We start from the raw sequence: 27,645 nt of genomic DNA on the forward strand, positions 1-27,645 counted from the left end.
CTTACATGTATGATTGCCATACTATCCTGGATGCGTAGTAGGTAATCAACATCTTGTGATGCGCTGCCATGGGGCGCGCGCTGAGCGATGCCACTTATTGCTTTTCTTGCCGAGCCGCTTCACTTACCATGCGGCCTTTGCATACTCTCGCATTCAGATTTGCTGGTACGGTAGTAGTAAGGATCGGCCGAGCGCACCCCTTGCTCAAGCAAGATAGCAGGACTGGACACAAACGCTTGGCTGGTTCCCATGACTCCCCGCAGCCTGTACCTTCCTGAGAGTAGCTCATCGAGACTCGTCGAGTATCATCCTGCGCACGAGATCGCTTATCGAGCTTGAGGCGTGCGGTTTATTTTTGGTCGCCATGTCTAGTAACCCTCATCACCACCATCGGGCAGAGGAGATTGTGGTCCCTGTCAAACGGGCCTTGTAGGGGTGCAGTGGTAATGGTGGGCAGCGCCATCCCCTTGTCCAAGAAAGCCCTGACTAAGGCCGCCGCATCTCAAAGCCAACCGAGAAGATACCGGGTTCGACAGGACTGAAACCTAATTCCCTGGACGTCTACCAGGTTTGGATAATCATGGCATAGTGGACAAGAACGTACAACAGCAGATACAATGTAAATATGTCGCATTTCCCGGGCAAATGAAGTCGTCGAAGGTAGCAATGGATCGCCAGGAGAAAGGACATGGCCCGGAAAAGCAAGGAATTCTAGGTAGCACAACTTCGTCCAGCCTTAGCGAGCGTTCAGGTGCCTGACAGGGGCAAGTCTCGGAACTTGTATCACGGGCCAACGTCTCTAAAATAGCATATGGGATTGTCTTGGGACACACGATTTTGGAACATTGAAGGTTTGTATTTCATTCGCATCTCACAGCACATCCATTTTGGGAGAATTGGAGGTGTCGCTAGCGTCTATTTTCCCTCCTTGACACCAGCGAAGTACCCACAATCAATAATGACCCTGCAACCGAGCCATTGCGCACAGCAACTTGAGCACCCAAGTCGTCGGGCTTAGTTCATCTGTCTGATCAAAGCATTGATGTTCTCCTCCCGGTTACCGGTGTCACCACCCTCAATGTAGTGCTTGAACTTCCGGGTACGGAAGCCGCCGTTGGGGTTGGAGAGCTTGAAGGGCCACAGGAAGTTGTTGGCTTGCTTGAAGTTTGGTCCAACAGTGAAGATCTCGTGGATCAGATCCTCCACACACACAATGCCATACTTGCCGAGGTTGTCCTCGATAAGCTGGTTGTCGGTAAGGGCAACGCGCTGCTTGTGGATCTTTCCGTAACCGCGCTTGTAGACGAGCTCACGAACGGACTTGAGGTTGGGGTAGCCGTAGGCAATGTACGGGTTGACAATGGTGAGCATCTCTTGGGTGGCCTTGGTCAACTTAACGAAGACGCCATTGTTGATCTGGAGAAGACGGAGGAGCTGGAGGATCTTGCGCGGCTTGGGGGCAATCTTGTTGATACTGAAATGAAAGTCAGTACATTTGTCGGTAAAAGCCTCATTCAGCGCCTGCTTACCCCTTGATTCTGATGACGAACACCAGCTTGGGTTGCTCATCAACGAAGAAGTTGCCTTGTTGCCTGCTCAAGCGAGCGAGTCTGATCTTCTCACGCTCGGCATCGCGGTACTCCTTGACGTAGCTCTCGGCACGCTTGAAGATGACGGCGCGCTTCTCCTTGTTGGCCTGTGACATGCGAATTAGCACACTCTTGAAGATGATCAATTGAGGTGATGTTGGGTGAAAATTCGTTCAGCCCCGAAAGATGGTTAACAAAAGCGACAGCATTGGCCAAAAGGCCTAGTCGCATGTGTGGTAATTATCATCACTAGAGAAATTGTGGGCAGTGTGTGGTGAGAACCAACCTTCTTTCTCTTCTCGAGCTCAGCGAGACGCTGCTCCCGGGCCTTCTCCTGGCTCTTTCTCTTCTTCAACAGCGTCTCTGGGACGAGGACCTGATCCTGCGTCGGCACGGTCCTGTAAGGAAAGGTATCAGTACAGTCCGCAGGTTGAAAATCGCCGAGTCGGAACTGCAGCTATGGCGCGGCATTCTCAAACTGGTAATTGGCGTAGTAACTCGACGAAATGGTTTTCATCAGTGAGATTGGTGGAGAGCGCAACAGCAACGCTGTACACGCTTTGCCATCTTTTACTCTCATCTGACAACGCCCCGACCAGGTCAGGAATTTCCGACTCCATGGCACCGATCTGCGGAAGCAGAGCCGTACGCCACGCGAGCCCGTTGAATTTCGAGGGAGAGGAGTTACCTCCTCTATCCTCAATGCCCCGGCTGCAGCCCTGCCTTTCTGAACATCACATTCATTCGGCGCAAGTCGCTGGGAGAATCGAGCTGGCGCAAGACCGCGGACCAGCGAGAGAGGAGCGGACCATATCTGAAGACTTCGACCGTCAGCAGGGAGACGAGGAAACACTTACGACTTCACGACTGGCTTGGTGGACATCTTGGCTGGTTGTCGAAGATCAGGTTGTTGAGATGTTGCCAGGACGAAGTGGTGAACTCGAAAAGCGCAGTTCAGTCGTTTGCGAAATTTCCACCTTGAAGTTAGCAGTGTGCGCGTGCCCACTTTGCTTGGCAGGATCACGTGAAAATTATCGTGGGTCAAGTTGGAAGACGCTTAAGAGACGCTAACCCAGGGCGGTAACTGATAATTTGAGCCGGCCAATATTGCTTACTCACACTATTACTAACACAACGCCAACTACCGGTATTAGGGTCACTCACCGGTGAACACTTCGAGTGGATAGGTTGACGTCTGCAACCCATTACTACTATGCCACCGACAACCCGATAACTCGAGATTTGTAAATAGCCTCTTATATCAGCATCCCTTACCATTGTCGTGATGTCGACGAGAAGGGGCGTGGGCCTGGGAGCCTTTACCAACAGAAATGCCACGGCACAATCATATGCCGCGCATGGCTCGAACTTGAAGTCCGCCAATGCAGCCTCGCTTCAAGCCCAACTCGAGGTCTTTCAGTCGTTATTGCACAACTTCGCCTTAGAACATGCGGCGACCATAAAATCAAATCCCACCTTCCGAGCCGAGTTCGCTCGCATGTGTAATGCTATCGGCGTTGACCCGCTTGCAGGAAGCAATATCAAGGGCAAGAAGGCCGACTCGCTGTGGGCGAAGGTACTTGGTCACGACGTGAACGATTTTTATTTCTCTGTGGCCGTACGGGTGGTGGAGCTTTGCCAGGCCACACGTGCGGAAAACGGAGGGCTGCTTGGGTTGAAGGAATGCTGTGAAAGCGTCGCCAGAGGCAGAGCAATTGGAGGAGGCCTACAGGTGTCCGAAGACGACATTGAGCGGGCCGTGAACTCCCTCGAACCGCTTGGCTCGGGGTTTGCGATCCTAACTATCGCCAACAGGCGCTTCATCCGCTCCGTACCAAAGGAACTTAATACCGATCAATCTACTGTCCTAGAAGTCCTCCAACTCCTCGGCAATGTGACTGTTTCTCTTCTTCAGCTCAACCTGGGTTGGGAACGCGCGCGGGCCGAGACAGCGATACAAGACCTACTTGCCGATTCACTTGTGTGGGTGGATTCTCAGTGTCGAGAGCCAGAATATTGGTCGCCTCAGGGCTTAATTGATGACAACGAGTAACACTCTTGGAAAGCAGAAACAATCAAAACAGACGACAACACAATCAAGAGTGCAGCTCCATACTCAGGCCACGGGGTCGCCGTTGGACCTGGCGGGTAGAAGTGTGATACATTGGACTATCTACTTCTTGTACTCGTCCTTCAACACCCAGCGGCCTCTCCCTTGGCCAGCCTTTTGGAGCGTGGCGATTAGCTTCAGGGTCTCCTTGAATTCCAGCGTTGCCTGGGGTGTTCTGCAGTAGCGGTTGAAATGATCAATCAACATCTGGGTGTAGGCGGCGCCACCGTGAGCGATCAGGAAATCGCGAATGAGCTGGCCAAAGTCCTTGCCTTGGGGCAGAGTCGGTGTACCAGCCCTAGAGTTGGAAGCGGCAGAGCCAGTGGATCTTGCAGGACTCGAGTTGCCTGGCGTTGCAGCACGACTGCCTGACGCTTGCGCTTGGCGCTGCTGTAGGTTTGCAAGCAGATTAGATGACTGCATTGCACCTTCACGGGAACGGCCACTGGAACCGAAAGCCCTCTGCGCTGTTGTCTCTTGGGGTCGTCCAGACACACCGAATTGCCCAGTCCAGGTTGGTGTGCCTACGGGAACGTGGCGAGCCACCTCACCTGCACGTTTCAACTCCTTGGCAGCCTCTGCAGCTACCTTTCGAGCCTCTTGTTCAATCAAAACAGGATCAGCGGCAACTGTCTTGCTCGTTCTGTAGCCATCGACGATGGTGTCATGCTCCACCGCAGAATGGATCCCGGATCGTGAGAAGATGGCTTCCATCATTCTCTCTTCCGAGTTAGTGCCGCCTTCTTTGTTTGCTTTGGCTTCCTCTTCAACCTCTCCGGCATATTGCTCCACGGAGGATATCCCAGGCAGGGCCTTGATGTTGGTGTCGCCAGTATCGGGAGTCACGCCTTTAGCATCTTTCAGCTCACCCGGCTCAAGGGCCTTGGTGGGCTTGTCAGAGTATTTGAATTGGGCTTCCTTGAAAAGGCTGCTAGTCTCGGTGGGGGCGCCTTCATTGCCTAGGCTGAAGAGATCGTGAAGGTCGTTGAGGTGGAAGGTCTGCCTCTGTTTCGGGTCCTTTAAAATCTTGTTTGTCAGGAACTGCTTGAAGATCTGACGGTGATAAATCTTCTCCTCAATGGTGCCAGCGATCATTAAGCGACAAATGGTCACCTCTCGCTTCTGACCAAGGCGCCAGGCTCTTTCACGGGCCTGAAGATCAGTGGAAGGATTCCAGTCAGGATCATAGATGATGACTCTGTCGGCTCCAGTCAGGTTTATGCCCAGTCCACCGACCTTTGTGGTCAACAAGAACACGTGCAAATCCGGGTCTGTGTTGAACTCATCCACCATGCTTTGCCGGAGCGGAATAGGCGTATTGCCGTCCATACGTCGGTATTTGAAGCCATCGAGCGATTTGACGAATTTCTCCAGGATGTCGAGCATGATGCGATGTTGAGCGAAAAGGAGAGTCTTGTGGCCCTCCCCTTTCCAAGACTTCAAAAGTGCGCCCACGACCGTCATCTTCCCCGACTTGGCTGGATCACCGTATTTGTAACCTGGCTTGTGGGCCAGGTATTTATGATTTGCAAGATCTGGATGGTTGCAGATTTTCCGCAGGATGTCGATGCCATAAAGGGGCTGTCTCCTGCCATTTATGATAGCCTCCATTTCCTTCGAATCGAGGAATCGTTGATATTCAGCTCTCTGCAATGGCGTCAGGTTGCAGAATACAACCTTTTCACTTTTCTTCGGAAGATCCGAGGCGACGTCAACCTTGAAGCGCTGCAACAAGTATGGACTAATTGCCTCTTTGAGGGTCTCCGCACACTTGAACGCAGTCTGCACCTGCAGGTTGGATGCATTGGCATAACCCCCTTGACGAATCGGTATTTCGAATTGATTGCGGAAATTGACCAATGTGCCCAGGCGCATGGGGAAAACAAAATCGAACAGAGACCAGAGCTCGATAAGATTGTTCTGCATTGGGGTGCCAGAGAGAATGATACGATTCGGAGTACGCAGTTCTTTGCAGTAAATGGTGATCGCGGTATTGGGGTTGCGAATCTTGTGTCCCTCGTCTAGGATCGCATAGTCCCATTCTACGGGAATAAGCAGAGGAGCATAGGTCTGGAGACCAGTATAGGTCGTCACCAAGACGCCGCCTTCTTCCAGGATGGGCCTTATCATCTTTTGAGCGGCTTTTTGAGTTGAGGTCAGCGGCTTGTTTCTAACTGTTGGATCGAAGGCGAGGTCCAGCAGTTTGTCTTCCTTGCTTGCCTCATTGCGAATATTGATCATGCCACTGCCGGAAGAATGCAGGATCGTGACTCGAAATGGTGGCCACCATCGATGAAATTCGTTCACCCACTGCTTCATGACAGTCGCAGGGCAAACTACAATGATGGGTTTGCGCAACTTCTTGCTGTAGTGAAGGCCAGCCAAGAAAGCGATGATTTGAACAGTCTTCCCAAGGCCCATTTCATCGGCGATGATGCCTCCCACCTGCTGAGTATACAACTCATACAGCCACTGGACTCCTGTCTTTTGATAACCGAACAGACTGGGATAGATATCGCCCGGGATTTTGTAATCGTGTGTGAAAACAGTGTCCGGAATCTTGGGATGTGGAAGGTACATTTCTTCCTGGACAAGAGTCTGATCGTCTGGGAGCTCATCATCTTTGTCGCCATCGTTGGTCTCACCAGCCGCTTTCATTCGGGCCATTCGTCTCCTGATCGCCCATTTCTTCACCCGCGACAGATAGAGCGACTCTTTACCATCATCAAGTCCTCGCAAGTCTTCCACGTCGTCATCAATCTGGCTCGTTTTTGTTTTGCGAGATCGTTTTTGCATTCCCGAAGTTAGAGGCATGTCCTCATCCTCGTCTTCGAGCTCTGAAAGAACATCGGATTCCGCCATGCCTTCGTCATAGGATGAGTCGTCGTCTGCAGCCGCTGATTTTGTGGCAGCAAGTCGTCGTCTTTTTCGTGGTTGTTCATAGTCAAGCTCTTCCTCTGCAGTCGAATCAGTGAAGTCCGTGGCAAAGCCTGGTTGGCGCAAGTCCCGATGGGACATCGGCTTGCCGCCTGCAACGTCTGGCATGTCGGACAGTTCGGGCTCTTCTTCAGCATCAAGAAGCGCGCCCTGCAAAGTGGTTGCTGACTCCCCGTGTGTTGACAGTCCGAACCTCGAAAAAGGAGTGATCTTGCCGGTTCTTATCAAATAGTCACGTTGCGTCTCATTAGGCAACCGGCCGGCAGCGGACGCATCAACTTGCTGGGCCGAGTTGACATTTGACTCCCGTTCTTTCATCCTCTCTTGAATCTCTGCAATATCATTGTCGAGGTCTTGGATTTGACTTTGCATTCGGTCAATCTCAACCCGTAGTTGTGCTCGCCGTGTAGTCCCAATAGGCCGACTGATTTCGTCGCGAGTCTTGCGGATCTGGGTTTGAAGCTTTTCCTTTTGCGCCCGGGTTTTGTCCAGTCGGGCTTGATCACGCTCATTAGCTTGTGTAAAGAGGAGTCGATCTGCCTCTCGCCCAATATTTCTTTCTAGCTCATCCTGATTCTGAACCTGAGCGTCAAGATGCCGGAGAGTTTCGTCAGATTCATCTTTCGAAATGCCATCATCAACGCCATTGTCGCCGTTGGCAACAGTCCCCATCTTGTCAGTCGTCGCGGACCCGGCAGCTGGTGTGTCCTCGACAACACCTTGGTCTGGCTGGGAGTCCATAATGCTGACAGCAACCAAAACTCCGGACGATCTGGTGTTTACTGCTAAGTCGATGTCGTCATTACCGATCCTTCCTTGCCCTTATTGTTAAGATCAAATGAGGATCGCGACACAAGGCTGAAGGAGAATGGGAAGGTCTTAGAGAATAGTTGCCCTAGTTGTTGCGCTATGTGAACAATGTGCGCGAAACCCTGGTGTTGAAGGTTACAGCCTGTAGCACTGGAGAGTGATTATCGAAAGTGTAATCCTGACTGGGGAATGCGACCAGCGCTGAAAGGATTATGAGGATGGAAGATCAATGAGACAATAGTGAAAGTTCCCTTGAAGGCGCATGTGAAATTAACTTGGTTCCTCGACACCGCGACCGACCACCACCTGAGAGCTTTGCTAGTATGTCAGGCGCGGTTGCTGATTCTGTGAGGTCGAGTTGAAGTCAAGTTCTCTTTCAGAATGTAGCCTTCCGAAGTATCAGGCTGTTGAGTGGCGTCAGAGGGAAAAGAGGCTGAAACACAAGGCCAGTGGCAGCCTACTGTCTTAGTAAGCGGCGCAGCTGCCTGGCGGCTGAAATGATCCGCCGTAGGGCTGGAAATCCATTGCTAACACTGGCGTAAAGCGTCTAAAGCAAGATAGGGCAAGTGATCCGAGATGTGGTAGTGACTTTAGCCGCTCGCCCGTCGGTCGAGCGAATCAGCACAGCAATCGTGCATTGCACTAACCATGATTACTCTGGTGCTAATAGTCTAGCGTGGTCTCACTCTGCGTTTGCAGTGCCAGTCACTGGCACCGTGTTGGCATTCGACAGCTGATCTGAACATGATGAGCCTTGACCATACCTACTAGTACTGTCTGCTACTGTGCTAGGAGGCGCGGGTAACGGACAAGTCACTATCACCACCACTGCAACCAACTTGAAGTCACTTACCTTTACATTCTACATATGTGAAGAGAGTCCTATCTTTGGTGTCCTCGCACATCTTCACGGCTTCTCTTCTGTGCTAGGCAGTGCTTGTCTGTTTCTGCTTCTTCTATTGGACCCGGCTGCAGTCATTGTTTCCACCCGCCGCGCACCTTCACCGGCCCTCAACCTCCCGGCCTGCGAACAGCTCACCGCAGCCAATTCCTCAACGCTGTTCAACCTACGGACCAAGAGAGCGCGCTTACTGTTCACAAAGCCTGGTCTTGTACATCATGGCTTTACGCTGACCCGTGGACCCGTTTAAAATGAGTCGACTTCCACAAACAGACATACCGTCTCGCTCGACTGCGCTTACGAAAGCCGCCAAACCCCTCTACATGCCCCTCTGAGAGTGACCTAGCGATAGCAGTCCACCTCTCCCACTCTATTCCAATAGCCGAAGGGATCTTTGGGCTGGTCCTGAAATCACGGCTCCGCTAGCTTCGTACATGCATCAGCGGCACGGCTTCGATCGAACGCGCAGCTACTGTGGCTCAGCTTGAAGCAACAGCACCAGAGTCGAACGCCGCGTGGTTGTCACTTTCGCCATCGATCACAAGAGTTGGACCACATCGAAGCCAAGTCATGTCTTTAAATCCAGCTCCCTCAGCTCAGTCGCATGACTACGAGCACAATGGAGAGGTTGACATTCCGATGGAAGACGCGGATCCCTACAACCGAAGCAAATACCCTTCCCGTCCTGTCCACCAGCACAGGTTATCCGCACAATACATCGGTGAAGCCTCTACAGCCGCGCAACGGTATTCCCCGATGAATGTCCAACCAACCAATATGTACGCCTCAAGTCCTAAAGCGCAGGCACAAAACAATTTCTCCTACCTGAATCAGCCGCAATCGTCGCGAGGGTCACCCACTCGCCAGGCTGCTTATACCACAGAACGATATGCGGAACCTCCAACGCCAACCCGGTACTCGTTGGGATATGGCTCTTCCATTCAGAAGTCAGAATTCAGTCCTGGATCCTATTACTCTCCTTCTGTGGGTAATGGCCGTCCTGGACCACCGTCTCGACAACAGTCACACGGACCGGGGCCTGTTCCAAGATTTAGGAAAGTCAACACAATCCAGGACCTCAATCCCAGGATAAACGCCCAACCGCAGTTTCGCAGAGCTAATCCGGAGGGTGGCTTCATCAGTCCGCTGCAGGCGCTGACCACGTATCTCCCAGCCACATACCGCATCTGCAACCCCAATTTCAAATACGAGTCTTCAAGGAATCCGAGGCGAGTGCTCACAAAGCCAAGCAAAGGAACCAAGAATGATGGCTACGATAACGACGATAGCGACTACATTCTCTACGTCAACGATATTCTAGGGAGTGAAGAAGCCGGCCACAAGAACAGATACCTCATTCTTGATGTGCTTGGGCAGGGTACCTTCGGTCAAGTTGTCAAATGCCAGAATTTGAGGACGCAGGAAGTCGTTGCGGTCAAAGTCATCAAGAACCGGACAGCCTATTTCAACCAGAGTATGATGGAGGTCTCTGTCCTGGATCTCCTGAACCAAAAATTTGACAAGAATGACGATCACCATCTTCTGCGGCTCAAAGACACGTTCATCCATCGACAACATCTCTGTCTTGTCTTCGAGCTTCTCAGTGTCAACTTGTATGAGCTCATCAAACAAAATCAATTCCGGGGCCTCAGCACGACCCTGGTACGCGTTTTTGCACAACAACTGTTGAATGGCTTGGCGTTATTGAACAAGGCTCGTCTCATCCATTGCGATCTGAAACCAGAGAATATTTTGTTGAAGAACCTTGAGAGTCCCATTATCAAAATTATCGACTTCGGGTCTGCTTGCGATGAGAGGCAGACTGTCTACACATACATTCAGTCTCGGTTCTACCGATCTCCAGAAGTGTTGCTGGGGCTCCCGTACTCTTCTGCTATCGACATGTGGTCCCTCGGATGTATCGTCGTGGAGCTCTTCCTAGGGTTGCCACTTTTCCCCGGGTCGTCGGAATACAACCAAGTGTCACGCATCGTCGAGATGTTGGGAATGCCCCCAATGTGGATGCTAGAGATGGGAAAGCAATCCGGCGAATTTTTCGAGAAGACCACTGACGAATTTGGTCGACGTACCTATCGATTGAAGAGTATGGAACAATATTCTCGCGAGCACAACGTCAAAGAACAACCCAGCAAAAAGTATTTCCAAGCTACCACTCTACCAGAGATTATTCGCAGCTATCCTATGCCTAGGAAGAATATGAAGCCCGCGGAAATTGAGAGAGGTATGTTTTGGCATTTTCTGGTGAAACGCATGAAATCCGCTAACGAATCGCAGAAATGAACAATCGTGTTGCTTTCATCGACTTTGTTCGTGGTTTGCTCACCATTAACCCGCTTGAACGCTGGTCGCCCCAGCAAGCGAAGTTGCATCCATTCATCACGCAACAGAAGTTCACACAGCCGTTTGTGCCACCGATGAACCTGAAATCACCCTCTTCGAGTAAGACTCCTGCACCAGGCGTGCAACAACAACAGCAAGCGGAAGCACTTAGCAAGCAGCGTGCTGCTCAGGCCGCCCAAGCGCAGGCACAAGCACAAGCTGCTCAGGCCGCCCAAGCGCAGGCACAAGCACAAGCTGCTCAGGCTCAGGCTCAGGCTCAAGCCCAGGCCCAGGCCCAAACGGCCGCACAAGCACAGGCTCAGAATGCCTATGCAATGCAAATGAGCCCCTACCAACAACAGCAACCTCCACCCATGTACAACGCCATGTACCAAAGCCCTCAGCAGGCTGCTCCGCCCCCATATCCGGCACATTCATCAAATTATGCTCCACAAATGGGCATGATGGCTCAGCAGACGCCTCAGATGAACCCCAATCACTACAGCCATCAACAAAGCCTGTATGCACAAGCCACGCAGAGAGCAGGCCGTCAACGAGCATCGACTATGGACCAACAACAGGGCGGGATTCCTCCCGCCATCCAGCGAGTGACCAGTCACCTGGATCCGAACGCCCCTATCCGACTTCAACCTAGTCCGGCTTACTATCCACCTCCTGCAGATGGCTACATTGACTCTCCATCGACGGCCCGGAGACGTGGTAGCCGGACACAGAGAAATCGTGATTTTGTTAGGACCCTGGAGGACGGTGTTATGGGCGACAACTTCAACACACAATGGCATTGAAGAGATCACAGAGACTTTCGGGCAAGCCTCGCTCGATGCAGACAACAAGCATGCCGATTCCAAAACCTGCTATCTGACACCGTACTGGTTCACACCAGGCTTGTAGGTACTTGACGTCCACAGCAGCATCCTGTGATACAGATGCCTATGACGTGGTGTCTCCACTTCAATCGGCAGCGACAAGCTCCTATTCCATTTTCAATGACTCACGTAGCAAGGACTATGGTGGTGCATCACGAGAATGAGCTGAAACGACAAGGGGAGGATGTCGTGTGGTGTTTGCCGACATGGCAATGTCACCACGTCCATTTTGGGGCTAGGTAGTGATTGATGCCCAACAGGACAACCCTGCAGCGCGGATGCTGACTGCAGGCAATGACGGCTAGAGAAGGTGGTGTACACAGTGTTCCTGTCTAGTACTGGGACAAGTTGAATGTAGTGCACATGCAAGCGAGTGAGCTGGATCCTTTCCACCAGGCCTCTCCGAGTGACGAATGACCCTTGAACATATGTAATAGGGCAGCGACAAAGTACTGCATTTGTTCGAATGGTGAACGAGTGTGACTCTTGCAGTGAGATCAACCCTACCTTAGTTTAGGTGACTTTGTCATGCGGCGGCTGAAGTGAATTGTAATTAGACCAATGCGAGGCTGGCAAGGCTGACACTGGCATGGAGTGAGACTTTCTGCGGGCCACGTGATGCTGACTGCGCACTCTGAGTCTGCGCTTGGCGAAATTCTACTGTCCCACTGCGCCCACGAAGCCGTGCCAGAGGCGAAAAGCACTGCACGACTCAGGTTCAAAACTGCATTGCAACCAATCTTGTAACCGCAAACCCCTTTTTCCCTTTCCTCCCGCCTTTTATCGAACGTCGCCAACATGTCTTCGCGATTTTTCCACGGCGGAGATTCGGACAGCGAGAGCAGCTCCTCCGAGGAGGAAGAACTCTACACCCGCAGCGACGAATCCGAAGAATCATCCGAAGAGGAAAGCGAGGAGGAGGAATCCGAGGAGTCTGAGGAAGAGTCCTCCGAAGATGAGGGTCGTGGAGGCGCCAGCCGTTTCTTGAAGCCTTCGGCAGGACTAGGTGGAGATGAGACAGATGAGAGCGAAGATGAGGACCGAGAAAGAGTAGTCAAGAGTGCGAAGGACAAGAGACTGGAGGAGTTGGAAGGCACCATCAAGTTGATTGAAAATGCCACCAAGATCAATGACTGGGCGGTCATTTCTTCAGGTTTGTGTCTCCAAGGCATATTTACGATGTTTGACGGACTGACATGGGCGCAGAATTCGACAAGATGAACCGGCAGGTGGCCAAGGTGACCCAGCAGGGCGGCACCCCCAAGATTTACATCAAGGCGATTGCCGACCTGGAGGATCTGATCAACGAGACGAACGACAAGCAGAAGACTGGCGGCAAGAAGATGAACCCCATCATCGCCAAAGGCTTCAATGCTATGAAGCAGAAGATCCGCAAGAACAACAAGGACTACGTGACCGAAATTGAGAAATACCGCCAGGACAAGGATGCGTTCATGGAGTCTGACGAAGAAGAGGCCCCGGAGGTCGAACAGAAGACTCGCAAAAACAAGGAGCAACGGTTAGACGCACTTGAGGCGGCCATCGATGAAGAAGGCTTCGCGACCGTTGGCAGAGGCGGCAAGGCACTTGTCTACACACCGGAGAGTATTCTAAAGCACCTGCGGGCCATCATTGAGTCCCGAGGAAAGAAGAACACCGACCGGTCGGAACAGATTCGAGTCATGGAACGACTCTTGGAAGTGGCCAATACCCCATACCAGCGCATCCGAGTGCTGATGGCACTCATCGCCACTCGGTTCGATCTTACCACAACCTCGGTACAGCACTACATGACTCAAGAATCCTGGCGAGCCGCGGAACGGGAACTGTCTGCCCTCTTACAGACGCTTGAAGATGAGCCTGGATACATTGTCACGGAGAACGCAGAGGAATGGGAGGATGATGAGAAAGGGCCCACCCCAACGCCTGGCGAGATCTTCAAGGTCCCAGGCAGCATCATTTCTCTTGTGGAGAGGCTGGATGATGAATTGACAAGATCCCTTCAACAGACCGATCCTCACACCGCCGAGTACATTGAGAGACTGGGTGACGAACAACTATTGTACACCGATATTGTGCGCGCGCTCATCTACCTCGAGACGATCAACAAGCTGGAACAGTCCGAAAACCAACAAGAGAACCTCAACAGAGCAGTCATCCGACGGCTCGAACATATCTACTTTAAGCCGGTCCAGGTTGTGAAGATCCTTGAGGAGAAGACATGGGCAGCTCTGCCGTCGACACTCAACTCGGAACTTACCCCGCGAGGCCAATACACCGAAGTGGCATCCTTGGTGCAGAGCATGTGTACCTACCTCTTTGAGCACAGCGAAGGCATTATTCGGGCCCGCGCCATGCTTTGCGAGATCTATTTCCTTGCTCTCCAGGACAACTACTACCGAGCACGCGATTTGGCACTGATGAGCCATCTGACCGAGAACATTTCGTCGTTCGACGTCAGCACCCAGATCTTGTTCAACCGGACGCTCGTGCAGATTGGCCTTTGCGCATTCAGAGCTGGACTCTGCTACGAGGCTCAAGGAGTGTTGCAAGAGATTTGCGGCTCTGGCCGGCAAAAGGAGCTCCTCGCCCAAGGTGTCATCATGCAGAGATATTCCACCGTGACTCCGGAACAGGAACGTCTTGAGCGGCAACGACAACTTCCGTTCCACATGCACATCAACCTTGAATTGCTCGAGTGTGTCTACTTGACCTGCAGCATGTTGCTCGAGATTCCGCTCCTTGCTCAGACCGGGTCGTCTCCCGATGTTCGAAAGAGAGTCATCTCCAAGACCTTCCGTCGTATGCTCGAGTACACGGAGCGACAAGTCTTCCAGGGCCCACCGGAGAACACTCGTGACCATGTGATGCAAGCGGCCAAGGCTCTTGCGCAGGGCGACTGGAAGAGATGTCAGGAACTCATCAGCAAGATCGCCATCTGGGACCTTTTGGGCAATGACAAGGACAAGATCAAAGCCATGCTGGCGGAACAGATTCAAGAAGAGGGTCTCCGTACATATTTGTTCACCTACGCCCCGTACTACGACACTCTTTCCATCACCACCTTGTCCGGTCTTTTCGATCTCGAGCCCAAGAAGATTGCCGCCGTGGTGTCCAAGATGATCTCACACGAAGAGCTGGCCGCCGCCCTGGATCAGGTCAACGATGCCATCGTCTTCCGCAAGGGCGTCGAACTCTCCCGTCTCCAAAGCCAAGTCCTGGCCATCTCCGAGAAAGCCATGGGTATTCTTGAATCCAATGAAAAGGTTCTCGAGACTAGAACCGCAGGTATGGCCAATGCCTTCCAGCGTGACCAAGGTCAACGTGGAGGCCGTGGTGGTCGCCGTGGTCCCAACTTGCAAGGCCTTGCTCGTGGACAAGCCGGTCAGAGAAGACCTGGTGGCCAGAATTTCAGTGGTGGTGCTCTTGGCGGGGCGATGAAGGCATGAAAAGTTGTTATTTCAGACCTTGCTTTACGTTGCTATTGTGGCCGATGTGGTTGATCGTCGGCGTGTGAGGATTAGTAACCGGGCATGGTTGGCTGAGACTGAGTTCACCCTACCACCTAGGTAGTCCTGGACGGGACAGTCAACAGTGAACAGTGAACAATGCCAAGGAACAAGGAGCACATTCTGGTAGAATTAAATTCAATCGTTTGCTTGACAATCTGTACTAGTATTCGTTGTGTTGTGTCGCCTTCTTGCCTCTGTCTTGTACTTGTGTAGGTACGTACCGCTAAGTTCATTCTCGCACACAACGTAAGTCACCTCTAGCAGAGTATGAAGCAGATTTCGGAGGTGAATTCAAGTTCTACGGGCAGCATGTGCTGTGCAGCTGACGTGAGTTGAGCTGGTGAACAGTACTTGTAATGATTCTGAACTACAAGTGGCAGCCAGTAGTAGTAGTGAGCATAATATGTATATCATACGGGTGGCATATAACGAGTTGACCACCTCAGTCACCGCTTGATTGTTCTTGTTTCCTTTGATAATAATACTCAGCCGCATTCCTCCCAGCAATCCTTCCAAAAACCACACACTCCAACAAACTACTCCCTCCCAGCCGATTTGCACCATGCACGCCGCCCGTGATCTCGCCGGCGGCCCAGAGACCCTCGATAGGGGTTTTGGTGCCATCCAACACCCGAGCCTCCGAGTCAAACACCACGCCGCCCATGGTGTAATGTACCACGGGCGTGACTTTGCCGATATACACGGTGGAACTTGGGCCAGGGTCGAAGAGGGTCCAGTTGCCGTATGAAGATCGACCAAGGTCATCGTGACCGTGGGTTTTCACCACCCCAGCATATTGCCTAATCGACTCCAACGCAACATCTGTATGTTCAGGATCCAGATCTGCAATGGTGGTTTTGCGCATCAGGCCTTTCCAGAGATAGAAATCGACGTGTGCTTTGGCGGCCTCGTAGGCGCCTTGGTCTAAGACCAGAGAAATGTCCCATTGTTTGATAGCAGTGCTGCTATCATTATCGCCCGTGGCCGTGGTACTGGTACTCGCAGTACTAATGGTACTCGTTTCACTCGTACTACTCGTCGGATCCTCCGCAGTAATGGCCTCCGTCACCACCTTTCTCGTCTGCAACTCATCGACGAACCGTTTGCCGCGTCTGAGCAAAATTCCACCTTCACCTCTCAACATCTCGGCGGCGAGGAACTTTGTGATTTTTAGGGGATCGTGGGGATCAATGAATCCCGTCGGATGAAGTTGGACGAGATCCATATCGAGCAGGGCCGCTCCCACGTCGGTCAACAGCGATTGACTGCCAGGCAAAGCCTCGTTAGTGGACGGATACCCCGCCAGATCGGGTCGGTATTGTGCCAGAACGCCCTTTGAGTCGCCGGCGAAACCGCCCGATGCAAAGATGACGGGACCTTGTAGAATTTCAGTTTCAACTTGGGCACTGCTACCGGTAGTAGTCGTCTCTGTTCCAGTCGTTGTTGATGTAGAACTGTTATTGCCGTCACGCCGCACCTCGACACCGACCACTTGACTGGTAGTGCTGTTTTTAATCACTTTGGTCACAGTCGTCCCAGTCTCCAGCGAAACCAAGGGATTTTCTTTGAGCTGCTTCAGCAAAGTCAAGACGATACTCGCGCCAGGGGGCGTGGTGCCGGCGCCCCGATGCGTTCTGGGGTACGTGTGGCCGCCAAGTTGGGCGACGCGCGACAGGTCGATTTTCTTGTCGTCGACCAACCACTCAATCGCCGCGGCGGACGAGTTTGTCAATGTCGAGATGAGGCTCTTGCGTCGTTCGGTCATTGATGGATCGGAGGTCAGAACTTTTTCGCTGACGGATCGCGTCGTGTCGTCGTAAAAGACGGCCGCGGAGTCCTGGTCGACTTTCGCGGCCTGTTGGAACCGGGTCGGGGTGCCGTTGATCCCGCTTGATGCTTTGATCGAGTTGCCGCCCGGTTTGGCTTGTCGTTCGAGAATACAGACTGGCACATTGCGTGAGGCGAGCTCTGAGGCTGCTGAGAGGCCTGCCAGGCCGGATCCAACCACGATAACTCGAGAGGACCCGGGTGCTAGACCTGAGGCTGAAGTGGTAGTGGTGCTGATACTGGCTGTGGCTGTTGCCATTTTGCTCAAGATCCGACGGGGGATGCTGGTCATGGAAATCAGGAGAACAACAATGACAGAGCAAAGTGTTAGGATGGACAGAAAATGTTGTTGGTATTGGTGTTGCTGTCGACGGACTGTTGCTCGCTGCTGTTGATGTCCTGGTGGTAAGCGCATGGGCTGGCTGAACGAATGCCTTGAGCCAACCGACACCGAACCTGACTGGACTGGCACTGCCTGCTTGCCTTTGCTTTTTGTCAAACTGATCTGCTCTGCTCTGCTAGACCACCGGCAGTTCAACTGTTAAGCGGAGCCTGAGGTGGGAAAGGAAGCAAGATGTGATTCAACCTCCAAATGAGATTCCACACTTTGGTTTCCTTTTTTTTTCAGGCCGGTTCTCTGGCTAAAACAATGTATACCTGGCTTTGAGGACAGCGTGATACTAGTAGTGTAGCTAGTAAGTATATCAATTCCCGCGGTCGCGTGCCGTGTTAGTAGTCAAGTTCCTGCTTTAGTCTCACAAGTTCAACCACTGCAGCTCTGCATGAGGCTGAATCTGAATCTGAGACTCAGAGCGACATAACACAGGGGCCTTAGACGGATTCAAGCAAAGTTGCAGCGGAACAGGAGAGGCCATTAGCAATTGTAGTAGCAGTCGGTCAGTCAATCAATCATCTGAGGTTGTCGGTGTGTTTGGTGACAAGTTGAAAGTCACGCCACGCCGTGGACTGCCGAGCGAAATATTCGGGATTCATCGTCAGCAGTAGACGGTCTAGGCGGCGCAACTCCCTCCCTCTTCGAGGCTCATCACTTCGCTCGTCAAACCTACCGAGCTGATGGGAGGGACGAGACATCAGAAACAGTGCTCTGGGGAAACAACACTAGCCTGTAATGTACTGTATAATGTGATGTTGTAGAGGCTGATATGAGGGTACCCACAGTTGATACAATAATCATGATAGTAGGATAGACTTCCCTAGGTATCTACCCTGTCCGCTATCGACTCCTTCTCTCGTCCGCAAGAGGTACAGTATTGTATCAACGAGGAAGAAGCCCATATTTACATACCTTCCCAGACACCTGAAAACCACGGCTATCGACAAAATTCTATATGTGTTCATGTACCAGTTCAAATAGTACCTGTATATATATATATACCAACAATAACGAACCATCCACTGCATGGGTCAAAGTCGTCTCTGTCTCCCATCTGCTTGACTGTGAGCTTTACTGCATCTACATTCTTCAACTGAACGACCATGGAGCCATTACTTCAAGTTTGCTCCGTTCCATTTGACACCGTTGAACGCCATTGCCATTGACGATCGTGATCGTTATGTTCAGATTCAGATTCAACCACGCTTCTCCCTCATTCACACACTGGCATTTGAATCCTCTTCGAGTCGAGTCGAGTCCCGCGGTAGGTAGTCGCAACGAGTCTCTATCAAAAAAAAAAAGAAAGAAGAAAAGAATGTCCCGTAATTGTTCTGTTCTGTCCTGCCCGTCAGTCAGTATCACATCAGTCCAAAGCTTCCCAAGCACTGCAGCCATGACATGTCTCCCCAATCAGTTCGATCAAGGTCATATATTCAGTACGAGACAACTGTATCTGCCCAATCCGATCCATCGTTCTGGTTCTCGTTCCTGTTCTCGTTCCTGGTCTCAGTTCAGACGAAAAATTGAAGCTCCCACTCCACTCCAAAAAGAAAGAAGGCGTGGTGTGGTATTTTCAAAAATCATAAAACGGCTTTATTGCGTTGGAAAGAAGGGTGAGCGCGCCCGAAGTCAGTCTAGCAAGCACTTCGAGTCTCCTGTCCTGCCAGTGTCCTAATCAACTTTGTTGTTCGAACAAACAGAGACAGAACAAGATCACCGCTTCTTTACTTCCGAAGCCCAGCCTTCAATTCCTTCACCCTTGCTGCCCACAGGAACATCGACCTTGACATGATCCATCCCCTTTGTGCCCTTTAAGAAATCGGCATTGGACATCCCCCCTGCATTGGCACGCGCTTCGGGCGGCAGCTCCAGCATGGGTAGCAGGAAGTCACTAATTTTCCTCGCTTCCTCGACGGAGAAATGGTATTTTTCCCTCAGAACATCCGGAAGAGCCCAGTGTCGCAGACGATGAATATTCCTCAATTCGCCTTTCCGGTTGAAGATCTCCTGCGACCACTTGCCGGAGAGACATAACGACTTGGGAAATGGTCCTAGTAGCTCGATAATTTGCGCAATGTGGTCGTCGTCTTTGCCGTACTTGGTACCCGACTGTGGATCAAACAGGTAATCGCCAGTAATGAGCTCAAACACCTGCGTGACCAAAACGTGTTAGCTATGGACCGAAATGCCAACATATTTCAAACTTACCATGCATGCCATACTCCAGACGTCCGTACTGGCTCCCCACTTTGCACCCAGAATCACTTCCGGAGACCGATACTGCCGGGTCTGGATGTCGTTTGTGAAATGATGCCCCACCCAGCACGCATTTCCCAAGTCTGCAATCTTGACCGAGATGATCTCACCCAGAGGCTCTTCTTCACCTCGTGCAGCTTTCAGCACCTTCTCTACGTCACTGTTTTTCTTGCTGTCGAGCGTCACTCCGGCCAAATCCTTCTCGATTGGGTCGGTTGTGCCTTCTCTCGTTTTGTCCAGTTCCTCGCTCTGTTGGCTTTCCTTTGATTTTAATTTCAGCTGCTCGATCATCGACAGTCCTTCGGGTGATTTGTTCTCTGTCGAGTCACTGATCATCTGGTTCAAACTACTGGGTTGGTGGTTGCCAACCTTGTCCAAATTGGTAAAGCTGGCATTAAGAGGACTGGGTAACGGCTGGCTGCCGGTAATCAGAGTCCGTCTCCGCCGGCGACCGTTTCGGTTGTCGTCCTTGGTCGATTCTTTCTCATCCTTGACAAATGCCTTGACAATCTGTTCGACATCGCCAATTTCAATTAGGACATTTTCCGGTTTGAGATCGGTATGAATGATGCCGCATTCGCGGTGCAAGTAATCCAAGCCGAGAAGCACTTGCTTGGTGATTTGTTTGACCAGAGGCATCGGGATCCCTCGATGATTCCATCTTTTGATCAACCCCAACAGGTTCTCGCCCAAGACTTCAAAGACCATACATACGTGGACGCCATTGGGACCTTTGTGCTCAAAGGAGTCGAGAAGACTGACCACGTAGCGGCGGCCAGGATGATTAGGGTTGGCTTGGTTGACTCGGTTTAGTAGTTTAATCTCGTCAATCGCCGTCTCTGTGTAATGCGCCGCCGACCGGACGACCTTGAGAGCCACGTGTTTGCCCGTGGTGGTATCTCTCGACAACCACACCGTGGAAAAATGGCCCCATCCTAGCTTCCGCACGACGACGTATCTGCCGTTATTGTATGTTTCGCCAACGTGGACGGGATGATATCCGCCCTTGCAGTAGTCTTCCGAATCTTCTTCATCGGCCGTGGTCTCGGCGGGGTCTTCTTCTGAGGAGGAGGATGACAAGGATCTAGAATCAAATTGTGAGTTACTCTGGGATGGCACTTTGCCGTGCGGAAGAGGGGAATCCGTGCTTCTGAGGGACGATGTCGATCAGTCGGGGAAAGCAAAGAAACCTGCAACTGTCTACAGTGGGAGGATCAAGGTGCGACGGCGGGAGACTTTGTAGGACTTACTCTGGTTCGGCTTGCGTGGGGCTTTCTTGTAGACTGGAAGACGCGTTGTTCTCGGTCGTAATGATGGGCTTGAGGTTGTCGCCTTTCCGCCGTTTCTTTTGTCCGTTGCTGTTTGCTGCGAGGGCGGCCGTGGTCGCGACCTTCTTGGCCTGGTTGATGGCGGCCTTTTTGAGGTCGGTGCCGTTCATCATGGCAAAGGCGGCGGCGTTGGCGGCCAGCAATCTGTTAGGGTGGACTGCAACTGGTCCCTTTGCAGGGCCAGTTTCCGATCGGGGAGGAATTGTGAAGGTTGTTGGGGAGTTGACGTGTTGGAATGGGATGAGGGATGCAGTGGGCTTCGGGCGGGCAGTCAGACCGCAGCTGGCCGATTCTGGTCTGGTCTGGGTTCTGCTTGCGTTAGACGCTGTCACTGAAGAAGCTGGAACTGGCGCCGTAGTTGGAGTGCGCTTTGTGGATCTGGCTGAGGACCTGGCTCACAGTGTGGCTTCGGATACCGGACCACTATGGGACGCTACCAGGGCAAACTGTGTCAAGTTGTTTAGAACCGCCTTCAGTTATTATTTGGGCCTGTCCCAACATCAAAGTGTATCAACTGCTATCTCTTATCTGACACTGCACTCTCTTGCGGGACGAACAGATTGATTGCGCTCAGGCGGCTGGCGGCTGGCGGTGTTGGGCGACTAGACAGAGTGGAACAATTGTGTGCTGCGTGCAGCGAGATCAATGATGCGATTCGTCCAGGAAGCAAGGCACCCAACTACGGGCGGCGGCGGTTAGATCGAGGGCATCGAGATTCGACACGATCGGACGGATAAGGTTGGCCGAGGAAAAAAGAAGTTCAAACGGACGGTTCTCTGTGCCCGCTGTTCGACTGATGGTTTGCGAGGTATGTACTTGGAAGTGAAATGGAAACGAAATCGAAACGGGAATGTGAAGACCGGAGAAAATGCTGTCGAAGCAGAGGAAGAGACGGCAGAGCGCACTGGCAGTGGATGGATTCGCGTGGGCCGGTCAGTAGGTACAGTTGTAGTCGTAACAGCAACTGGTTGGCGGTTCAAGTTGACGGTGATATCAACTGCGGGTGCCAGTGACAGCGATTTTCCTGTGAAAGGGACCCAGCGCCCGGCGGTGATAAAGCGAGAGTCGACGAGTGAAGGGCCTCCGTGGCTTGTATGTCCTCCTACTAGTACCAGGTAGTCTCGCAGAATGAGCAGATGTGATAGAACTCAACGATCGGATCGATTGATGACGGTGGGCGGGAGAGCAGTCGGATGGTCCTTGCGTTGGATTATGGGATTATGGGCTTTATTATGATGGGTCAGTACCAGCAGCCATGGCAGTGATGATAGTGACGATAGACGGTGTATGTATTCCCTTATTTATTGCTACGAACATGGACAGCGATGAGACTAATGCGATCAGAGAAGCAGTGCGATGCATAGACACATCATTGTACAGGAAAGCCAGGTACATAGTACTCCTCTGGTTGTATACCGGCGCAGTTCAATCCTGTTTTCTGTTCCGTGACGAGTACCTGGTCGTGGTAGTTGTATACAATTTCACTCCCGGTGCCTGCGCTGCAATTTGGCCCCCGCTGCCACTGCGGCGCCACCTGCGCAACTCGCGGGCACACAGCCTTATTTAACAAGCCTAAAGCTGGCGCCACGTCTTCCCCATCCATCGCAATTCGGAGCTGTCAATTGACTCTCTATTAATTAAGCCTTGACCTCAATCGAGAAAAGAAAAGTTGCTTACGTTGTACATACCTACAGCCTGCTGTCTGCCATCATCTCAGACCATGCTCGAGCTCCGTGTCGGACACTTCCACAGCCCCTGAAAAGTCCTCAACGTCGAATCTCGCGATCATGAACCCCACACAATCTTTTCGGCAGATTCTCCCAGTTCGGTGACACCGGCCACCATTGAAAGAGAAGGAACAGAAAAATCCTACAACATAATACCAGCTATACAGTATATACCACAGAAAGGAAACGAATCCCAGCTCGGGACCAGGCCTGTGCTGTATTTCAGCATTAGGTTCCCGAAAATGGGCTTCATATCCCCGCCAAAGTCCCCATTCGCCCCTCCATCCCTTATATACCAGCTAATCTACCACCCTCTCACCACCCTCATCGCACTTTTACACCATTTGATCCTCTGGCTGCGTGGACGACCATACGTACCACCGAAGAACAAAGTGCCCATCCGCGTCGTGTGCCTCTCTGACACGCACTCCAAGATCCCACCCACTTCGATTCCAAAAGGCGACCTACTCATCCACTCTGGCGACCTCACCAACGCAGGCACACTGACATCGATCCAACAATCGATCGACTGGCTCAAGACGCTCCAGAAGCCATGGTACGGCTCGAGCGACGGGTTCCGACATATCGTCGTAGTGGCCGGCAACCACGACAGCTACTTTGACGAGCGCAGCCGGAGTTTCCACGACTCGAAAAACACCCGGCGCAAACTCGACTGGGGCAAGATCCACTACCTCGAACACTCGGGCGTCACTCTCCCATTTCCCGACGGACGAGAACTCAAGGTTTACGGCGCGCCTCAGATCCCCAAGTGCGGCGGCAAGGACTTTGCCTTTCAATACGTCCGCGGGCAAGACGCTTGGAGCAACACCATTCCCGACGATGTTGATGTGCTGGTCACCCATAACCCGCCCAAGTGGCATTTGGATATCCCGCAGAACGGCGGCATGGGCGACGAGTTCGAGCTGCGCGAGGTCTGGCGCGTCAAGCCGACCTTGCATGCTTTTGGCCATGTCCACTCGGGCTACGGCATCGAGTCCGTCTGGTGGGACGAGAGCCAGAAGGCCTGGGAGGAGTACCTGGCCTACGCATACAGCAAACCCGCCGGCACCACCACAAGCCACCGCCTGCTTCTCTCCGAACTCGTCGATTTCCAGCTCTGGGCTATGGCTTTCAAGTCGCTCGTTGCGGATGTCAGAGGCCTCCTCTGGACGAGGATCTGGGGTGGCGCCGGGCAAGGCGGCTTCATGGTCAACGGTGCCTTGACCTACCGAACTACGGATAAGCTGGCGAATAAGCCCAAAGTAGTCGACTTGTAGATGTTACAAACAAACTCGACCTCATGTAAAACGACTGATTGACATGGCTGCGCAATATAATTAAATGCAGCATCCACGTGTAGAAGCAACGGAGATTACGCACACGTTCGACGAAAAAAAAGAGAATAGAAATTCAGCTTCGTTCACGAGTCCATTCATTGACATTTCCATTTCCCGTAGTGTGTACCTGAAGTTTTTCCGTTTGACGACTCCAATTGAGAAGTCCCATTTTGGGAGCGTGAATCTTCCCAAGGCATGGTGTAAGGTATGAAAAAGAATCCGAAACGAAGAAATGGATGGCCGTGTGCTCGGACGGCCCAGACACAAGGCGGCCGTTGCAGTCCGCATCGAAGAGGATGCGATTTCGTCCGCCGAGCAGGTTCCCAAACAGCACCTCGCCTGACAACAGGCGCATACTTTGTCTGTTAAGCCATGACAGAAGCACACATGCTGACAGAAGCACACATGCTGACAGGAATACCAGCCCCAGACTGAGGGTGACACACTCACTGACCGACGGTCTCGCACAGTCAGATGGATCCCCGGAGACGGGGCAGGAGAAATCGAGAATACCACGAGAGGAAACCGGAGTACTAGTATCCTGGGGTTGTAAGACATGCAGTAGGGACGTATTTGCCACCATCATGATCAAGTCAAATCAGTTCAGTTCGCAAATCTGCGGCGCCTCAGCCTCGCGTGCGGGCCTCTCTTTTTCCCACTGCAGTCGTCTGCGATCTGTTTTCTGTCCTCGAAAGGAAAAAAATGAACCATAGAACATTGTGCCCAAGGGCGTTTGTTTGTGGTTTGCTCCAAGTTCATGCCATAACCTCAGTCATTCGTCGCAAATTATTAGATTCCTTCCCGGAACACACTCTTTCTCGTACTTGTCGGACTGGAGCCCCCATCTCCGCTGCCCTGGGTATCAAGACTCTGACTACCCTTCGTGTGACCTTTGGGCAAATCGGTCTCGGGTCGCGGGCTGACACTCCTCAAGCTAGGCTCTTCATTCTGATCACCGAAAGGATCCTGGTCAAGTTGATCCCGGGACCGGCCTCGTCGATTGTTGTCGGCTGCTTCCTCATAGCCGTACTCTCCGCGCCCTGCTGTGCCCAGGTAGTCTCCACCGGAGCCGCCATGGTGAAGGCCCGGCGTTGATGCCAACCCAAGCTCTTGCTCTTCATAGCCGCCGTATCCGCCTGGTCCTGATGCATATGGATCGTCGCCACCGACCCGGGTATCCCAGGCATCGTCTTCGACACCTCCTCGGCCCCTCCGTCCGCCGCCATAGCCAGTGTCTCCGCCGGCCTCCTCGTATGCGCCGCGCGCAGTGCGTCGGTTGGTCAAGCGGGAGAACTGGTCGCGGATCCATTCGAGCGGTGATGCGTGGCGCGGAGCAGGATAGTTGGAGGATCCGTGCGTCTTGACGAATGGGACGTATGTCTTCCAGGATCGGAGGGATGGCGCGGGTAAGCCTTGTCTTTGAGAATAGACTTGTGTATAGATTACCCAGCCGATGATGGAGAAGATGAGTGCGAGGAAGATGAGGAAGAAAATGAGGCCTGTTGCGGTAACCAGGTGTTAGCGGTCAGTCAAGTGTTGTGCTGTGCTGCGCTGCGTCCACCCGCCCACTGCATGCCGCGCCAAAGAGGACCAGATCGGCAATGGGGATAGTGGCGATAGGACTGAGCTTACCTGCAGCCCCCATGGCGAGGGTTGGTGGTGATGATGATGATCAAGGTGATGCGACGTGAACCTCGTCTGCTCCGCGACCCCTTTACCCTTGTGTAACTGAGGTAACTAAGGTACCTGTCTGCTCAAATCACACGACTGGACAGTTACTGTTTGTCGCGGAAACAAGAGACGATAAGGTACGAGTGGGTGCTCAAAGCAGCTTGGACTGGACCAAGGGTGATTGGTCTTTTCGCAATTGGAATTCAACTGGATGCGCCGTAGATCATTGCGGCCTTGCTGGGCGGAGATAACTGCTGCAGAGTGCGCAAAGGCTTGCGCATAGATGACTGCGTGAGGTTCGGCGTGGAAGGAAATCGTATGAAAGGGACACTGCACTACACTTTGTGGTAGTAGGAAACAGTGATCTATCTTGCTGGCAGAAGTCCACTTCAAGTTGAATTGAGTTGTGCCTGAATCAGCGCCGGCGAGGCCCAACGTCAATTGTCCAAGTTCCGGCACGTCAGCAAAGGAGCAATGCTAGTCCATATTTGGAAGTAGATTGTCACCTGACATCACGTGCTCAGCCTTGTGCTCCCTGCCAGTGTCTCCTTGAAGTGGTTCTTGGATTGGACACTGCAGCTCAGTTGCTAGTAACTGTGTTGTCTGTCACTCGGGACTGTAGGATGAGATATTACAAGAATTTGCACGTCCACAGAACACTGAACAGGTTCGAACTGTCGTCAATCATGTCGCTCTTGAGACCAATAACGCCCTCTGGTATCATCGGACCGTTGTCTTGCTCCCCATCTCTTATGGCTGTTTGATATCATTCCATACCTAGGTTTGTATGCTGTCCTCTTGTGCTGTGAGCAATCACCCACATACCGCCATACGTACCATATCGGCAGTTGAGCGGTCAGCCTGAGAACCACCCACCAGCACTGCTGGCTAGCACACTACTTCAACCACCCTTCTCGCATCCATCCCTGTCCCCGGAATTCTAGTAACCTCAACCCATCCCCCCTTGGCAATGGCGACAATCTTACCGTCAATGCAAACCATCCTCCACTGTTCGTCCTCTTCATCGAACTCGATTCTAAGACCATCGATATCCTCATAAGTGACCTTTGGGTCTGCCACATGTTTTCCACCCTGATATGCCAGCCCCAAAAGTCGCATTATCTCGTCGGCAGCTTCGGCGCCAATCGAAACAAGCCGTAAAGTACCATCCACTGGTTGCGTGGCGGGGGAGATTTGGAACTTCTCTTCGAGATTTGACACCAGAGTGGCTAGCACATACGAGTGTTCGTCGCCAGGAAGGTCCCGCCAGTCATCGTCTCCTTTCCGCCATTTAACTTTGCCTCTGTATTGATGAGCGTCCGCCAACAGCTGCCCGGCTGCCATTTTGAAACGATCCACCCCGTGCTTGCGGTACTCGGTAGTGTCACTCATGGCAACCAGACTTGCGTGCAGTCCCCAGCTGAAGACCACAGCGCCGTACATGGTGGTCTCATATTCGTCCGAGTCCGCCAGCCCTTCGCGGTCTTTGCCCTCATTGACAACAAATTTCGCGCCAGGGCTAAACTGGGCTCGAAAGGATGGTAGGGATCGAGGGGTCCCATCCATCAGGTATTTTAGAGGTTCATTGGCCACCTTACAGCTCCAGGCCAGTGCATTGGCCGTGCCCATTGGTATCAATACCAGGACTGGCTTGAAGAAAACCGCGGCTGGCCGCATGTCATCATGCCGTCGATCCAGGTTGCCTGTGAGCGTGTTGACTATATCAACCACGCCACCATCCCCCGACAGAAGAATGATCGTCTGTTTCACGCCCTGCGTTGCATTGATGAGGAATAACTTTTCGGTGAGATTAATGATGGACCCCGTAGAGGTTGTCGTGTGAGTACTGTAGGTGATGCCGTGGCTGTCGAGTAAGGGCTTGAGAGTCTCATCGTAGTAGCCTTGGGCATTGTGCCGACCAGAAAGGACAGAGATGACCACATGGATTTCACGATCAGGCCGGAGATAGGGAGGCAGCCGGATGACAGCCTTCTCAGTCATTGTCGTGTGCACCGAGAC

The 27,645-nt window shown here is 52.4% G+C and overlaps 10 protein-coding genes across 12 annotated transcripts; 4 read left to right on the forward strand and 6 right to left on the reverse strand.

The window, feature by feature from the left end:
- Positions 1-1,014: 1,014 nt before the first annotated feature.
- Positions 1,015-2,472, reverse strand: HMPREF1120_07996 (60S ribosomal protein L7; the record flags this gene model as incomplete). The annotated part of the gene is made up of 4 exons (XM_009162234.1): positions 1,015-1,474; positions 1,530-1,696; positions 1,876-1,987; positions 2,447-2,472. 4 exons carry the CDS (start codon positions 2,470-2,472, stop codon positions 1,015-1,017), a joined length of 765 nt encoding a protein of 254 aa, XP_009160482.1.
- A 262-nt stretch (positions 2,473-2,734) lies between these two features.
- On the forward strand, positions 2,735-6,971 carry HMPREF1120_07997 (uncharacterized protein). Its single transcript, XM_009162235.1, has one exon. The coding sequence runs from the start codon at positions 2,875-2,877 to the stop codon at positions 3,640-3,642; it is 768 nt and encodes a 255-aa protein (XP_009160483.1). The 5' UTR covers positions 2,735-2,874; the 3' UTR covers positions 3,643-6,971.
- On the reverse strand, positions 3,381-7,863 carry HMPREF1120_07998 (DNA excision repair protein ERCC-6). Its single transcript, XM_009162236.1, has one exon. It carries the CDS (start codon positions 7,375-7,377, stop codon positions 3,763-3,765), a length of 3,615 nt encoding a protein of 1,204 aa, XP_009160484.1. The 5' UTR covers positions 7,378-7,863; the 3' UTR covers positions 3,381-3,762.
- Positions 7,864-8,917: 1,054 nt separating this feature from the next.
- Positions 8,918-11,493, forward strand: HMPREF1120_07999 (dual-specificity tyrosine-(Y)-phosphorylation regulated kinase; the record flags this gene model as incomplete). Its single annotated transcript, XM_009162237.1, has 2 exons — positions 8,918-10,589; positions 10,643-11,493. 2 exons carry the CDS (start codon positions 8,918-8,920, stop codon positions 11,491-11,493), a joined length of 2,523 nt encoding a protein of 840 aa, XP_009160485.1.
- An 879-nt stretch (positions 11,494-12,372) lies between these two features.
- HMPREF1120_08000 (eukaryotic translation initiation factor 3 subunit C) lies at positions 12,373-15,023 on the forward strand (the record flags this gene model as incomplete). Its single annotated transcript, XM_009162238.1, has 2 exons — positions 12,373-12,727; positions 12,781-15,023. 2 exons carry the CDS (start codon positions 12,373-12,375, stop codon positions 15,021-15,023), a joined length of 2,598 nt encoding a protein of 865 aa, XP_009160486.1.
- Positions 15,024-15,370: 347 nt separating this feature from the next.
- HMPREF1120_08001 (aromatic-L-amino-acid decarboxylase) lies at positions 15,371-18,061 on the reverse strand. The gene has a single exon (XM_009162239.1). It carries the CDS (start codon positions 17,326-17,328, stop codon positions 15,529-15,531), a length of 1,800 nt encoding a protein of 599 aa, XP_009160487.1. The 5' UTR covers positions 17,329-18,061; the 3' UTR covers positions 15,371-15,528.
- A 101-nt stretch (positions 18,062-18,162) lies between these two features.
- On the reverse strand, positions 18,163-23,249 carry HMPREF1120_08002 (serine/threonine kinase 23). Of its 3 annotated transcripts, XM_009162242.1 has the most exons (5): positions 22,580-23,249; positions 21,291-22,521; positions 20,814-21,200; positions 19,516-20,647; positions 18,163-19,458 (listed from the first exon to the last, which is right to left on the reverse strand). In XM_009162242.1, exons 3-5 carry the CDS (start codon positions 21,002-21,004, stop codon positions 19,021-19,023), a joined length of 1,761 nt encoding a protein of 586 aa, XP_009160490.1. In that variant the 5' UTR covers positions 21,005-21,200; positions 21,291-22,521; positions 22,580-23,249; the 3' UTR covers positions 18,163-19,020. The 3 variants fall into 3 exon arrangements, with proteins under 3 accessions (XP_009160490.1, XP_009160489.1, XP_009160488.1); XM_009162241.1 differs by having other exon boundaries at positions 20,814-22,521; XM_009162240.1 differs by having other exon boundaries at positions 19,516-20,713; positions 20,814-22,521.
- On the forward strand, positions 21,333-24,049 carry HMPREF1120_08003 (phosphoesterase). Its single transcript, XM_009162243.1, has one exon. The coding sequence runs from the start codon at positions 22,861-22,863 to the stop codon at positions 23,893-23,895; it is 1,035 nt and encodes a 344-aa protein (XP_009160491.1). The 5' UTR covers positions 21,333-22,860; the 3' UTR covers positions 23,896-24,049.
- A 695-nt stretch (positions 24,050-24,744) lies between these two features.
- HMPREF1120_08004 (uncharacterized protein) lies at positions 24,745-25,600 on the reverse strand (the record flags this gene model as incomplete). The annotated part of the gene is made up of 2 exons (XM_009162244.1): positions 24,745-25,454; positions 25,525-25,600. The coding sequence occupies 2 exons, from the start codon at positions 25,598-25,600 to the stop codon at positions 24,745-24,747; spliced, it is 786 nt and encodes a 261-aa protein (XP_009160492.1).
- Positions 25,601-26,514: 914 nt separating this feature from the next.
- Positions 26,515-27,627, reverse strand: HMPREF1120_08005 (uncharacterized protein; the record flags this gene model as incomplete). The annotated part of the gene is made up of 1 exon (XM_009162245.1): positions 26,515-27,627. One exon carries the CDS (start codon positions 27,625-27,627, stop codon positions 26,515-26,517), a length of 1,113 nt encoding a protein of 370 aa, XP_009160493.1.
- Positions 27,628-27,645: the final 18 nt, after the last annotated feature.

Source organism: Exophiala dermatitidis, assembly GCF_000230625.1.
Source record: "Exophiala dermatitidis NIH/UT8656 unplaced genomic scaffold supercont1.7, whole genome shotgun sequence".
Lineage (NCBI taxonomy): Eukaryota > Fungi > Ascomycota > Eurotiomycetes > Chaetothyriales > Herpotrichiellaceae > Exophiala > Exophiala dermatitidis.